The following is a 16,070-nucleotide window of genomic DNA, read 5'->3' on the forward strand; positions in this document are numbered from 1 at the left end:
GAAGAGAACTTTTCTACACGAAACAGCTGGACGTACTGGAGGTGCTTCATAAACAAAATGGCTTTCCTTTGCACAAGTCCTTGCAGAACGTGCTCACGTTCTCCCTTCTCTGCTCAGAGCCCACCACTTCTCTCCTGAAGCAGCAAAGAAATCAGTTGGACATTAAATGAAACTATGGATTTTTGTCAGGGGAAATCAGTTCCCCTCATCACTGAAGAGGACTGGATTTGTCTGCTTTTCTGCATGCAGCTGTTCGAGAACCCTCTCCAGCCTCCTTCGGGCCACTGCCTAAAGCTGAATTCTGCTCCTCGCTCATTCCTGTCCATATCCTGTTCATTCCTGTCACCAGGGGAGGTGGCGCTGCTCGTTTGAATCAAGTGGAACAGCAGGATAGTGAGACAGAGGCAGCCTGTTGCATTTTGAACTCCCCAGGATTCTTAATTAACCCACATTTTGTAACCACAATTAATTCTTTGTTTCAAATACTAGGAATACTAGAAATAAAAACCAGTTCAAAGTATTTTTGGGGGGGAAAAGCCTAAATTACAGATGTGCCAAATCAGATGGATTTCACAAAAGTCAGACTTCTCATCTGCTTCTGCTATGTATGTACCCGGCTGGTTGAAGACCAGACTGTTTGGAGTCAGTTTGCATTCCCTCATAATAGGAATACTCAGCTTCTCTTCTGAGAGTGCTTTTGGAAAGAAAGATCAGTTATTCTTGTTTGTTTTTTTTTTTTTTTCTTTAGTCATTGTCATAAAGAGAGCTACTCCAGTGTTCAGTTACAGCAGCAAAGAAAAGCACAGGCAGAAAGCTTTTGAGGTAGCTCATATTTAAGAAGCAAAAGTGTGCTGGGGTATGATCCTGATTATTCTAAAAATGAGCTCTGCTCTTCTTTCACTGTGCTAAGATGCTTCAGGAGAACATGGCCATGAAATACAGCAGCATGTTTTGCTGCTGTGCACCGTTACAGCAATGCTCAAGAGATAAAAAAAAAAGTACTCGTGTCTTCAGTCTGTGAGTTGTGCAGAACCCAGAGCTGGCTTGCCACGTGTTTCTGGAGAGGTTTACTCTCAGGTGGTGTTTTTGTCTTGCCTTTATAGGAATTTATGAGCACCAGCATCAGGTAGGCAGCTGCCATCTGGACCACGTGTGGATGAAAATTACAAACAGGAGAACTGAGCTGCCAGCATGCTCTCTACCAGTTTTCCAGCCCTGCATTCCTCCTTCCCCCAAGCTTGCAGGTTCACCCCAAGTCCCTGCTGCAGTGAAATTGTCCAGAGAAACGTAAACTCGACTTGTGAGGCTCTGTGAAAATGCTCCGCCTGAAGCGATGGCTCTGAGCATTTCTGCAACATTCAAATGTTAATGCAAAACATAACCCACAGCATCCCACTTGAACAAGCAGCAATCTAATACACCACAGCTCAATTACTTCCTCGGTCTTTGTAACAGGTGCTGTCAAATAAATCTACTGAATAAATCAGTCCCATTGTAACCACCGGGAAGGCTTTCATAACTGCATTTGCTGAGTGGGAGGACGTTTTTTTTCTCTGTTTTTTTTTACTGACAGTCAGATAAAAAACATGCTAATCAAGAGAGATGTGCAATAAATGCCTTGGAAGTGAATTCCTGTTTATGCTGAGGTCTCTTAGCCCACCACTTGTTCGAAGGCTCTGATACTACCACAGCAAAGAGAACCGAGCCCTCTGGGTCCTGTCCATTTTTCCCCATGGATGGACTGTAAGATGTCAAAAGTACTGAAGCTATTTTTATATTTTCACACTCAGCGCTTTTGCATCATCTGTGCTTTATATTCCTAGCCCTGCTTGTTATTCCTAATCCCTGGCTGAGTTTCAGTGGGACCTGAAAGGCTCCATCCCCGCAGATGTCCTTGCTGGAGGTCCCAGCAGGTGAGTGGCTGTGCACCTCCTCTTTGAAGGCGCACCCAGGTCCTCTGCAGGGTCCCAAGGTCTGCGAGGGCTGGTGACAGAAACAGAAGTGAAGGAATGACAGATCCGCTCATCCCAGTGCCTGCCCATTGTGGTGAAAAGCCTGCAATTAAGTCTCATCATTATTGTTCTTCAAAAGCAGCGAGAGCTTAATTGAAAAGCAACCCTGTTTTTTTAGATGCTTAATTTCCACTGAAGCTGAGAATCAGCTGTATTTTTCTGGTGATGTCAGGATGCAGCAGAGCCCTCTGCAATCCCTTCAACAAGCCAAAGCTCAATGAGAAACTCCTAGAGGGACGTGGTGAAGCAATGGGTTCCGCTGGGTTACCCCACAGCAGCAGGCACTCACAGGATAATACTTCTCAAGCCACACCAAGCACTCTGCATCACTTCAGGACCCTTCTATGGAATCAGATGCACATTTTGTGTTCCAGAACTTTCCAAATAAGCCATCTAAACTCAAGGAAACCTCATATGTTTTTTCTGGAATTTAGGAAAAGTCAAAAACAGGCTTTACTGGGAAGCTTACATTCCATTTCTCTGAAACATGCACCAGAATGACAAGTCTACTGCAAGGCAGGTATCTAATCTACACGTGAAAAGAAGTGTATACATTACACTGTACATATGATGATCCCCCCTCCCATTATCTCTATTTTGTAGGAAAGGCAGTAGGATGTTCTCTGACAGGCAGGAGACTGGGCTTGATGGATATTGGTCTGAATTACTGCAGATGTTCTGATGTTTTGTCTCCTTTACCAGAAAAGAGTTTTTTTCAGTAAAGGGCCTCATATTGAGCAATTGTTTTATCAAAAATATCTGTCTATATTTCTATTATGCTGCTGCACTCTATTTGCAGTAAAATCCATTTTTGCTTTCTTGCCACTTCTTATGTAGTGCCCCTGAATATTCCCTTCCCCCTCCTTCCTCTCCCTTTTTACTTTTAAAACGTTCATCAGAACGCACTGCGTTTCTCTTCATACAGCTCCATGCTCAGGAAAATTGAACAAGAGAATGACAACTACTTAACATAGGTGTTCCCCGCCGCAGAGATTGCTTTTTTCTTTTCCCGGCGCTTTGCAGTAAGATTAAACAAGTGGAAGTGTCAGCTCTTTCTGAAATGAGAACAGTCTGTTGGCATCCTGCAGCACGAACACAGATGCACAACAGCAGAAGATAAGCAGACAGCAGCTCTGCAACCATTATTCCTTTAGCTGAGATGTAAATACTGCTCCTTTGGGGAAGAAATGGAGAGGCTGCTACAAGCCAGGCAGGGTCAGGTCTGCAGGACTTCAGGGGGGTTTGAAGTTCAGGAAGCAGAATGTCAACTGCAAGAGGGTCTCTGAAGAGAACTCAGAGGGAGGAGGGTAACGTAGACTAACCTAACAGGGAACGTCACCCTTCTGCCATCACCATTTGAATTCCTCTGCCATTTTTCTTTTAATGCCATCAACAAATGTCACTGCTTGCAAGCCATGACAACTCCAGGGACAGTGAAAAAATGATTGTGGGGGCCTGTGGAAATGCTAACCAAGAAAACCCAGTAAAATGCAAAGATACAGGAACAGCCACAGTGCTGGACCACATTTAAAAACCCTCTACTTCCCTATTACCCCCCCACTTCCTTTTGGGAGGTTTATATTTTGGTCTGTGAGGTCTATATTTTATCGGTACGGCATTAAGCCCCATGTTTTCTGGCAAGGGCCATACATAGCTCAGTTATAATGAATGAAATGAGCTGGTAACAGTTGGGTATTTATAGTCTCTGCAGGCTGGTGCTCCAAAAAATCTGAAAGCATTTCAAAGCGCCTTTGGCTCCAGAGCAACATCGATAATCCCAGCAGCCTGTGGGGACATTCAGCAAGGGTCACAGCAGGAAGAATGACCGTGGAAGTGCCCTAAGCTTTCTGCTGAGCGTCTTCCAGGCCAGTTCACAAGAAAGTGAAAAATAAACTGAATCATTAAGATGTGGAAAGACAAGATTGCACATCCAAGATTCTTGTGAATATGAATACAGAAGCCAGGTTCTGCATGATGTGCTCTCTAAGAGCTCACTCATGAGTAATGATGAGGCACTGAGCTCGCTAGGTTGCTTGCGATAATCGAGTTGAATATTGCTAATCATTAATGACACCAGATAGCTTTGAGGAAGCCAGGTGCCTATCACGTCTACAGGTGAAACTGGTGAAACGCTTCCTGCTTCCTGAAAACCTACCCTCCAAAACCCAGCAGCCCCGCAACCTAGCAAAGCAGCCACTGACACCGCAGAGCCCTGTGCCTGCCGGCAGGTTCCTGCACCACGGTGTCAGTGTGGCCCAGGGGACCAAGGTACGAGGGCTAGGAACCTGCCCCCGCATGAACTCGAAGGGCACGGAAGGCGCCACCCAGATAAGACTGCAGGTTTCACCTGCTCTGAGGTCATGTGTTTGCGCTACACGTTTCCCAGCTGCAGATCCTGCCTACCTGCCAGCCCGAGGCTTACAAGACAGCAAGGACTTTTTTGGGAGAATAATGATCTTTTCCATCTCCGCTGTGAAATATCTTAGAACAAAAAAAAGAGAATCTAACAGCAAAGGCAGATTCTAGCTGGTTACAGTGCTGCAAGTGAAGGACAGATGGAAAAACTGAGACTAAAGCAAGTTGTACTTACGACAGACGAGAGGTCCATGTTTACCATCCTCCTGTCATCCAAGTCGACTGGCTGGAGGCCAGCAACATTGAGCTGGACGGAGGAGGTTCTGTACACAAAGCCCAGCAGCCAGTCCCCCCTAGGAGCAGAGCAAAAGAAGAGCACGAATAAACACTGGTGCTAAACCCGACACAGCACGTGCTCACTTGGAGCATGGGGAGAACAGATTCCTGGGACATAACAATGTAAATCTTAGTTTAGTCCTGATCCATGGGGGTAATTTCATTACATTCGGTGGGTTTAAGAATCTGACCTTTCTATTTATTTCTGCATCAGCCTGGAGACATTAATACATTCATGTTTCATCTTTTGAATAGGTAGACATTCTCCAGCCCGCAGAGAGCTGTGAACGTGAGGAGGTCTGCGATGCCAATATTGCTGACAGAAATGTCAACGATGAAGCCCCTCGGAGTGCTCCTGATCTGTAGGTACTGCACAAATACAGAGTTTCAATGACAAAATGAGCAGGGGTCTGTTCCCACTGTGAAGTATTGCTGTAAATCTTTGGGACAGTTGCAGGGTAGACTCTGGCATGACGAGGGAAGGTGATGCATCTTTTGGAAATCCATAATCTGTTCTCCTATGCACAACAGCCTAAAACCCAGACACTTAAACACCACTACAGTCTGCAGAGCAGATTTAAGCTGGATGTGAGTGGTATGCATACTCTGTGACAGCAGCAGACGAAATGCACAAGCACAAGAGACTGTTTCTGGCTGCTCTTGTTCACTCCCAAATGGTCTGTGCTAAAAGGTGCGAGTGAAGGTTGCACAGAGCTCTGCAAAATCCCTGCGACACATCCACACTGCATCAGAGTCACTGTTTGATCCACTACCCCACTGCTACTGAGGCACGGGTTCCTTGGAAAGCTTGCTGAATCCTTAACTACAAATTTAGTTAAGGTTTTCCCCTAGGCATTTGTAATCCTGCTGTGAGATCGAGCGGGACAGCCCTGACAGCTGGCTTTCACTCCCCAGCTACTTCCAGATTTCAAAGCTGAAGGAGACGAACTACAGTGGACTCAAGCTCAACAAATTGTGCCCAAATGTGATCTTGCAGGAGGATTATTCAGTGTAATTCATCTGACCTAAATACAGTTACTCCTGAAGTGACAGAACGAGGACAAAATTTATGTAAGTGAGAGATGGGAGAAGGAGGTGGAGGAGGGGCTTTACCAAGAAAGGTTTGTATAACCCATCTCTCGTATCTAACATCCTCACACAAACTCTGCCTCTCAGTTACCTCCTCCAGCTGCCCCTCGTGCTGAGTAATGTTCAAATTCAGCAGTTGAGGGCAAAGCAGAGAACTAACGTGGAATTTTTCCTGGCAGTCTCCTCACCTGTTTCTTTTTTTGTTGTTTTTTTTTTTTTTTCCTATTTGTGAGCAGCAAGCTGTGTTTTCTGCAGCTTTTTTTTGTTCAACATTCAAGTCAGGGGCTAGCCAAAGCCAAGAGACTAACCAAACTGCTGCACATGCAGAGCTACAAATACACACGCTGTGTTATTCCAACAGTACGTGCAGGCTTTGAAACTATAACAAGATGATTTCTTTTATAGTTTAGAAAATGGAGAGGTGGAGCTTTTTGCACTGAAATTGATATTTGTGAAACACATGGAGGAGCAATATTCCCCAGGGCAAACTCAGTTATATGCAACAGATATTCCTAAATCCCAGTCACTAACAGACAGGAGGCAGCAATTGCTTTTTCCCTGTGTCACGTGAAGAAAGACTGAAACTGGTGTGCACATCCGGCACCCATAAAAACTCCTGTGAGCCAAAAAGGACAAAAGCTACATTACTCAGATGTTTCAGCAACATTATTCAGACGTTTCATTATTTCAGATGGGATTAATGATTTTTTTTTTGTTTTATTTTTGAATGCTTTTAAATCCTTTAATTCTTTCTTGTAAGTTAATACACTATTTCAGGTGCACAGTAACAGTAATTTCTCACCTTATACACATGTAAGACATACCTATGTGTGTATGGAAAATGTCAACAGCATTTGCAACTGTCCTTGATCTCTGGGTTTGTGGCTTTATAAGCTGTCTTTACTCACAGTTACATGTTCTTTGCTAATCTTGCCTGGTTATTTCTCAATTTATTTTCCCATGCTCTTGGTCTTTCCTGCTTCATTCCTTCATTTTCATTTCCCTCTTCTAATTGTGCTGGTAAGCAATGTCCTTGGTCCTTGTCACAATTATCTTCCAATACAGCCATTAGGTTTGGTACTATCACTTGAATTAATAGCTTTTGCACGATAGCTTCAGCTGCTTCTGGCCTCTGAAATTCCCTCTTTTCAGCCAGCAGCTCCCACAGCTCTGCAGAGCAGTGGTCTGCACAGTTTTAAAAGGCTGACTTTTAGTTTCAAGGTAACCCTTCTATTCTTTCACATCCATAGTAAATTTGCAATGGCTATTCTAGCTGTCCCTCCTTTGTAGGTAAAGTATCTCGTTCATGTGGGCTATCTTGATGAGAAACTGAGTCTAGATATAAAAACTCCAGTTTGCTCAAGCTCCTTCCCTTGCATGACAATTTTCACAATTGTTCTCCATGAGCACCACCTAATGAATTGTACCTCAAAGCTTTTAACAGATTTTAATTCATTTTCTTTATTTCTAACTGTCAGTGAACTTAAAGGCTGCATTTGGAGACCCTTACATAAAGGTGAGATTTAAGGGGGCAGCAGAACATGTCAAATTATTCACACAAACACTGACCCAGCTTCAAACTGCCACAGCAACACAATGCTGCCACAGCATGAACACGACCTACGTACCGATAACCAGCATCGCTGTGCAGCACAAAGTCAAAAGCTGGATACAAAACAGCCTCAAACTGTCTCTTGCAGACTGTCATCTCCAATTAATCTGATGGAGAGACCTCTGGAGGGAAGAGACTGGCACTGTTGTCTCCGGCACTACTGAACCAATGCACTCACCAGCTGAACAAACATTGGCTTACAGAATGTTTACAAGGGATAAATGCACAAAATCATTTCAAAGTGACACTAGCGTAAGGAAGCAGGGAACTACACATGTACTGACCTGCAGTAACCATTTATGATCCTGCCCGACACCACTTTTGTGAGAGCTTTCCAGTACTTGGCTTCACCTTCCACTGGAGCTCCCAGTAAGACCACATCTTCAATGATCCCCTGCGAGTCTGTCAAGGTGAAAACAGAACAGGTCAGATTTAGAAGCTGGATCAGAGAATACACTTTACACATACATGAAGGAATGGTATATTCAGAAATGCGCTACAGAAAAAACATATTTCTGTGGTTTAAAGACAGAAACAATGAAAAGGAAGATCTTAAGCAACACTTTACATAATTATTAAGTGTCTGCAGTTCCAGTTGCAATCAGTAAATGTGAAAATTAGAGACCCTGAGACAGTGAAAGGAAGTGGGCTGATGGCAAGAGGGAGAAGTGGCCTGGCCTCTGTCCAGAAAGAGGCAGTTCAAGCAGCAATATATGGAAAGTTGCTTCCACCAACCTATTGACCTGGGTTTGTGTAAAGCTGAACTATCACATTTTGAAACTGGTGAGAGGGACTGACATTCTGTACAATGAGAGTGTGTTACAAATGAAGCACAATAAACTCTTCCCACAGCCAGTCCTCATCTCAGATGAGGAGCATCTCAGCCCCTGCCATTCTTAAGACACAAAAAGAGTAGATCTAGGGTCAGATTAGGATCTGGGTTCTGGCTTCCGTGTAACTCCATTAGGATCGTTCTGGATTTGATTTGATTTATTCTGAGAACAGAATTCCCGTATTTGAGGACTTCCATCTTAAACCAGAAGTTAAGTTCTGGTATACAGCTGTCAACAGTAAAAGTGCTGACCTTCACTGTCCTCACTTGACTTTATTCCCCCTTCCTGGACTTTATTGAACAGTTTCTTTTATAAAGCTCCTTATTAATTAGACTTTCTGTGAGGATGAACAGTTAATTAATTAAATGAGCTACGTAGGGGGGAAGGCGGGCTGCATATGCACACTCACTACTGACTCAACTCCAAGATGCAATTTACATCAACTGATCATAACGATTTTATTCTTATTCTAAATTAAAAATAGAATCTATTAATAAACAGGACCACAACGGGTAATAAATTGACAGATGGTTTTATACTTGACTTTGGGGGAAAATTACCATGAAAATAGCAGATGACAGAGGTATTTCAAAGACTTAAATGGAAAGGAGGACTCATGGAACCAGATACAAGAGATACAGAGAGCTGCCAATACAGGCAGAGCATCCTCTGCCAAGATTACAGTGGCTGTGGGCAGCTCACAGACTGATCTAGGAGTCCAATGGCACAAAATGTCAAGGTTGTTGTACAGACTGCTGCCCAAACCATGCTGCCAACCACACTGGAAGATAGCAAACTTAATCTACTGAGCTGGTAGATCTGACAGAAGAAAAAAATGGTTCCAAATGCATTTCACAACCAGATTTTTAGGTTTCTGTTTCATCCTAAAAAATTCAAGCTCTCTTCCAGAAGAATTTCTCCTGTTGGAAGAAAAACGTCTGTAAGGAAAATGAAGAAAAGGATTAAAAGGTGAGGTTTACCTTTTTCTTGAGCCATCTCCTGCAGACAGAAATAAATGACTCTGGCACCCAGACTAAAGCCAATCAGTGTGACAGGTCTCTTGCCCTAAGAACAAAGAGAAAGAGGAAAGACCATCAAATACTGTACTAGACCAAGAAAGAGAGTCTGGCCACAGGATCCCTAAGACCCTTACATTCAAAGCTTCTGCTTGTGCACGGTCTTTTAAATGTGAGCAATTCTGTCCATTGCAAAGGATTATCTATCCCTCAAGTTTTGCACAGTTCCATATTCAGAGCATCTGTGTATTTTGTATTTTTTGATACTCCGAAAATCAACTGAAAGAACCCAGTGACAAGACGTTACTCAAACAGAAACAAACCAGACACTCACAGTTTTGAAATTTCCAAATGAAGTCTAATTCAAGAAGCAAAATGTTTTTGGAAATGTTTTGATAAACAGAAAGAGAAACTGTAATACAAAAATATTGGCCCCCTCTAGATTTGAGACTGAATTGCAGCAGCACTGTGTGACTGTCATAAAAATGATGTGCAGAAAGCTTTTATTTTGAATAGCCTAATAAGATTTTCTTTAAGATCAAAGAGGATTTAATCTCAACAACAATGAAAAACAGTCTTTGTATTAACCAGGGAGCAGGTGTGATGTCTAGGACTCCCTAGGCATCACGCTAACTAGTTGTAGATTCTGCAGCACACTGAAATGTGTCTTTTCACAAAAGCTAATGCTTAAAAGGCAGTAACAAATGCCACCAGCAAAACAAAAGGCTTGTATGAAATAAAGTTTATTGCCTTTCCCAGGATTGTATTTTTATGAGAAATCGAGTTTGTTTCTACTCTGCTGTTTCACATTGTTATCAATGACATGCAGCTCTGGGGTCACAGCTCCTACAGGGTTCCTCTGTAATACATCCTGGACTGGCGTGGCTCTGAGACTAACACGGGGCCAGCAGAAAACAGCTTTCGCCTCCGTGCCAGTGGTAGCCCAGCAAATAATGGCAGGCTTTTGTGGGGCAGAAATGGCTTTTGCAAACTTTCTCAGCAAGGCTTCTCAGGTCTGTCACTTCTTACAGGTACCAGCCCACTCCACTTGTCTGTTTGGGGTATTTTATTTCACCTCTACTTCAAGCTTGCATCACATCTGGACACATCTCTTCTTCCTTGACAAGTCCTCAATACCCTGCTGTTTCCCTTTGCTCCCTTTGCAGTTTGTGAATGCCCTCTGCTTTTCTCTCTCTCATTTTAGCTCATACTCTGCCTTTTGTTTCACAGGCTTCCAAGAGAAGCACAGAATTACTCACCATAATTGTGCCTGTGCACCTACAAAGTACTTACTTGAGTCGCCTGAAGGGCAACATCCATGTGAATCTGTGCTCACAGCCGCTTTGATGTTGGTGCTTCACAACTGCAGCAATGCAGGGAAGTGCAAGTGCGTTTACCATAATGGGTCAGTGTGTGCTATCTTTGCTTGCATGCCTGATAAAAAGACTGCGAGCTCCTGAGATCCCTTCCCCACTACTCCCCCACTTTAATTCATCCCAAGAGAAGAGAGCTGTCAGAAAGAAAAAAAATCCAGGTCTTCTCGTTCTGTTTCAAAGGATTCTGTTTGCTACCTTTCAGTGCTGGATTTTCCTCCTTAACTTTGTTTGCAAGAACACTACACGGACATTGTCATAATTATTCCAGAATTAAGGCTAATGAAAGCCTGCGTAGTTAGAGCTGAGAATCAATAAAAGTAGAGAGAAGCTGGATTCTTCTATTAGATTATTCTATGTGTGTTCTGGTATCATTTAGACAAAAACACAGCTCATGCTGCATCTGATGCTAAAAAGTATTCTCTTATACTGCTTTGCTGTGCCTCTGAATTCTCAGTGAATGCTTTTACCACTCTGTATTCTCCTTTCCACCTATCTTACTTCTGTTCTCAGATTTTTCACTAGGTGAGTTGCCCGGCTGCTTTGTGACATGCCCAAGCTATTTATCAACTGTGACCTGGATCTCTCCTTCATTCAGGAAAGCTATGGGTTAAATGTAACTAATTCCTGCTAATGTAATCTTAGCAGGAATTCTCTGATTAACTTGGGACTTCCTACTTTTCCTCACTGAAATAGATATATGCAGGTCACCTTCACGCATCATTTTTTTCATTTTATGAATAATTTTCTTCTCCCAGGAAAGATAACATTTGAGAGTGAACTAGCATCACTAGAAAACCTCCTCCCCGTGGGCCAGATCTCCTCCAGACATTATTCCTGGATACCTTCTAGCCGATTACCTGCTGCCGGCTGAGCAGTATATGTGCTAGGTGTTTGCCTACTTCAGCAGACCGATGGAGACACACTCCCCAGGGGTTGTCGATGACACTGGCAACAGTCAAGAGCGAAGTTGGCCAAGTCAAGGCCGTGACAATACCTGCAACGCACAAAGCAAACAGCGCCGCACAGTCACAAATCTGGGCTGCTCTTTGGAAATGTAAAAGGCAAGACAGTCCACTGAAGTTAAATGCTAAACCTAGGACCTTTTGTTATTTTCTGTTCTTCTTTCTCAAGAGCTGATCTGAGAAATGTTTTGCTAGACTGAAGATAAGAAAGAATCTGGTGTTCCAATATTGAGGCAAACAAACTCCATACATGAATGTATCTTGGATGTTTGAAAGGTTTATGTAAAGCACTAAAACACAGGGTAATAATATAGAGAAATAAACACAGACACACGTAAAGAAGGGTGTTTCCAACCATAATTTTAAGACCAAGTCAATGACACAGAGGCAGAGTAATCCAGGAAAAATCATAGGTGTGGCAGAGAAGGTTTTTTGGTGATTTTTGCAGGGCGATGCCAATACTGCCAAAGGAAATGCCTTCCCAGATACCGTCCTTGTTTAGGAAAGCTACTTTAAATAAACACCAATAGTGAAACTGCACAAGAGTAGATGTGATATGATTTAGGTTCTTACCTGACAAGACAGTAAATTTTAGGGCTTCTTGTGCCATCATGTTAACAAACCCATTCAGCAGGGAATCTAAGGCGCTGCCAAGCTCCATCAGGTACTTGGATTCCCAGGCCAGACAATACTGCTCACTCGACTGCAGCAGGCTGCTCCATGGTGCTGTGAAGCTCCCTGAGAAAAGTCACAAAGATGGAATTCATGTTGACAGAAAACACAACAGTGGCTGACTCCTGGCAAGATGAACCCAATACAGAGTGAGGAAAGAACCTGCAGAGCACTGGAATGCCCTGTGATACTCAGGAATCATATTTGAAAATACTGCTAGATTTCAACTCCATTTTTCCACTATTTTACAATAAATTTTGGCTTTGTAAATAATCCCACAGCTTTAGCTGCTTTGGCAAAGGCTTCAGTATGGACAGAGATACTGCGTTCAGGCTTAGATTTTGTGACCCGTTCAATTACCTCAGAGACTGCCAAGGCAGATGGACACTACTACTAATTATGTCAGGTATTAAGGACATTCCTCCTATCATCAGGCATCAGGCCAAGTCCTGCAGCTCCATCTTCTCATGCAGACCAAAGGAATGTCTGTCATGAAAGGGATGAAGTGCTGAATGGCTGCATGGACTGAGTCCAGAGACATGGAAAACATGTGCAATCTTTTCAAAATCTACCACAGAGCATCTTCCAAGCATCTTCCAAGTTAGGCAAGGATTGTATTAATGGCTTGGTCTAAAAAGAAGTAAGCTGCATTTGAAGATTTAGACTGCAATTATTTTTATTTTGCCATCAAACTTAGCCTCTCTGGTTTACCTTTTTTTCCCTCTAGAGGCTAATCAAAAGTAGTGCCTGAATATTTGAGAAAGAATTTACACTGTGCAAGTCTAATTTTTGCCTGAAAGAACATTTTTTAAGCCACACTCTCCCCTGTTCACCTTAATTAACTAGACCCCTTCCTTAATTAACTAGACCCCTTCCTAAATTGTTCCTTCTCCAAACAATGCATGGCAAGTTGAAGAAGCTGCTGACCAAAGTGGCATGCGTGAGCCCCATGACAGATCTCACAACAAGATTCTGTCAGGTTTATGGACATACAGACAGACAGCTAGTGAGAGGTCAAAAATCACAATGTGCTCTGAAAAAGTCCTGTCCTCAATCCCTCTGTGTTAAAGAGCCATGCAAGTGTGTAAACAGGCACAGCTGTAAGGAAGAAAATGGATGACAATTTTAGTTTAGTTTTGTGGGCTTTTTTTAATCATTATAGCAGATTGCTTCTTATGGAAGAAGAATGCATGTCATTTGTAACCCCCTTTTAAGGGCAAACAGACACCAAAATGTTCCTGAAGTTTGTACGCTCGTGTTTGTAACAGTGCCTGGGAGCCTTCCAACCCCAAGGATTTGGACCCCTGGCAAAAAGACAATGAGAAAAAGCAAAAGCACAGTGAAAATAATCTGACTCTGACAGCAAGCTGCAATCCAACAAGCAACAGGACAGACGTTAATGATATCCAATGTTAATTATCATGCTTCTGAATCAATTGGCAGCTGTTCAGTCAGGTTGCTGAACAGAGCAGACAGTTGACACATTTTATATGACAAGCTATACTGGAAACTAAAACACTACAAACTTTTCAAGGCTGTCTGTAAGTTCACTTCCTTAGTGTTCTGCTTAAGGGGATTTACTCAACCCAACTTTCTTGCCAATAAACTCATTAGCTGGCAGATACCAAGAAAACAATATTTTCTTTTAATTCTTGGGAGGATAAACAGAATGTCTCTGAGGTAGGTAAGACACTTCATACTAGTGGTGGAAGTCATCAGCCCCAACCAGACCCTTCCTAACAAAATCAGACAAGATTTACTAACAGAAACAGTCCAGGCTCCTCTCAATTTCTTCATCTTGCTCTTACCGTATTTGCCAGCGCACAGCCACCCAGTAATTGCTATGGTGATGTGAAGCTGCTTTCCTTCAGTAAGTGGGAGGAATTCAAATTCTTCTATGGCGCCCACACGCTTCTTCATCTTGTATCCTACGCACAACAAGACAGAAACACAAATCTCAGAAATCGCACAGCAAGGACAGACCCTGCTAACAGTAGAAGTTGATAGGAAATGACTTGGGTCTTGGATAGGGTCTTTTCCTTTACAATCCCCTCAGCAAGATCATGCATTACTTGGTATGGAGCCAACATGATCCTTCTGAGCTTATGTGATCTGTGTGCATCCCAGCAGAAGGCTTTTTTGCTGCAGACCAGACATCAGCTGTAACAGCCACTGCCCTCCATAGTGGCAGCTTTCATTTCTTTCACTTTAGCTGCATAGCAAATATTATTTCCTGGCCGGGTCATCAAGGGTTACACAGTGTCTTAGGCAGCCTTTAAATAAAAGTCAGTTCAAAGTTGTCAGATCACACTGAATCACTTCCCTTGCTCATCAGAGTGAAGTCATTAGCTCTGCATTTCAGAGCACGATCCTGTGCCCCAGTAGCTGAGCAACATGCAGTCACTCTCTTACCAGTAAGGCCAGCTCCAGCGGCTCCAAACAGGGATGCCATGACAGCAATTCCAGCAGTTGAACCTAAAGCAGCTGCCCCTGCACTTCCAATAACAGTAGCAGCTCCAGCAGCAACCAGAGGGGCAGCAAGACCCCCTGTCAAGCCTGAAGAGGGAATAAGTGAGATCATCAGTCTAATACCATGTACAAAAACCAAGCAGTCATTTTGCTGTGCTGCCTGAGTACTGCTAATTCTACTGAGATTGTAAATGGTGGCCTATTTTGCATCACCAATAAAGGGGGCTTTCTGAGACAACCCCCAGGCCCTGAATCTCTGCACGGACTGACTTCAGTAAATATGAAAAATAATTTAAAAGTCAAAGGAAGAACGTGTGGTAGGGTAAGCATTGCCCTATTTGCTTAGGACACACTGATGTAGTCACATATTACTCAAATTTGGCGTTGAAGATGTAATCATTGTATAACACAGGAGCATAAAAAGGGAAAGAATCTTTTAAGGATGACAGCCTCAGTTTGGTATTTTTCCCAGCTGACAACTCGGTCTTGTGATTTTACTCCATGCTGTGCACAAACCAATGCTCATTAACAAGCCAGCTCCGAGTGAGCTAGAGCGTGTCCCAGAAAAACATCATCTGAAATTTTCAGTCTCCTTTTTAGCATCTTTACACTGATCCTCCACCATGCATTGAGAAGTGCTCCATCAGAGCCAATGGGTTTTCACTAGAATGACTTTTTCAGCTAATTCTTACAGTTTTATTTTTGTGTGGCTGAAGATACTTTCCATGCTTTTGAGAATTTTTTGGTTTTTGTTTTGTCTTGTATCTGAAGTGACATACTTTAGACTGGCAAAGAAAAGTAATGAACACTTTAAAGTTACAGCCTGGACTAAGAGGTATGTTGGCTCCTGTTGCTAAACGTGCAAGTCCGAACTGCCCTCCCTACCCCTATGCTGCACATGCAATTCAGGAGCAAGCCTCCAAAATGCCCAGAGCAGCCTCACCGATCACTGTTCCACCCCCGACGGTTGCCAAGCCGATCAGCAGGTATCTCTTCAGCTTCCTTCTTCTTTCCTTCTTTTTTCTTGAAACTTCTGCAGTTCTGCAAAGGAATTAGAACCACAGAAGCTGATGAAAAAGCCTGACAGTTAACAATGCTGCATTAAAATCTGCATATATTCTTCTCAACGTCATTTTCCTACTGGGAACAGTAGGAAAGTACCATGCAGGTGTGGACTGAGATAACACATTCAGATTTATGAGGATTGTCATAAAGCCACAGATTTAAATTGAAACAACTGAATTGCTCAGTAAAGCTAACAGATGTTACTTACTCAGAAAACACTTCCTAACAGGAGTGAAGCTTGTAAAAAAAAAAAAAAAAAGAAACAAAGTCAGA

At 42.9% G+C, this 16,070-nt stretch overlaps 1 protein-coding gene across 3 annotated transcripts in view; it reads right to left on the reverse strand.

Moving 5' to 3' along the window:
* The window catches only part of TMCO4 (transmembrane and coiled-coil domains 4), a 42,910-nt gene that overhangs the window by 10,216 nt on the left and 16,624 nt on the right, over positions 1–16,070 (reverse strand). For all 3 annotated transcript variants that reach the window (XM_032201454.1, XM_032201456.1, XM_032201455.1), the window contains exons 6-13: positions 15,676–15,773; positions 14,676–14,819; positions 14,072–14,191; positions 12,165–12,329; positions 11,487–11,623; positions 9,218–9,302; positions 7,689–7,806; positions 4,603–4,720 (exon numbers count right to left, since the gene is read on the reverse strand). In XM_032201454.1, the coding sequence (XP_032057345.1) occupies positions 4,603–4,720; positions 7,689–7,806; positions 9,218–9,302; positions 11,487–11,623; positions 12,165–12,329; positions 14,072–14,191; positions 14,676–14,819; positions 15,676–15,773 (985 nt within the window). The remainder of the gene's footprint in view (positions 1–4,602; positions 4,721–7,688; positions 7,807–9,217; positions 9,303–11,486; positions 11,624–12,164; positions 12,330–14,071; positions 14,192–14,675; positions 14,820–15,675; positions 15,774–16,070) is intronic.

This window comes from Aythya fuligula, chromosome 21 (genome assembly GCF_009819795.1).
Source record: "Aythya fuligula isolate bAytFul2 chromosome 21, bAytFul2.pri, whole genome shotgun sequence".
Lineage (NCBI taxonomy): Eukaryota > Metazoa > Chordata > Aves > Anseriformes > Anatidae > Aythya > Aythya fuligula.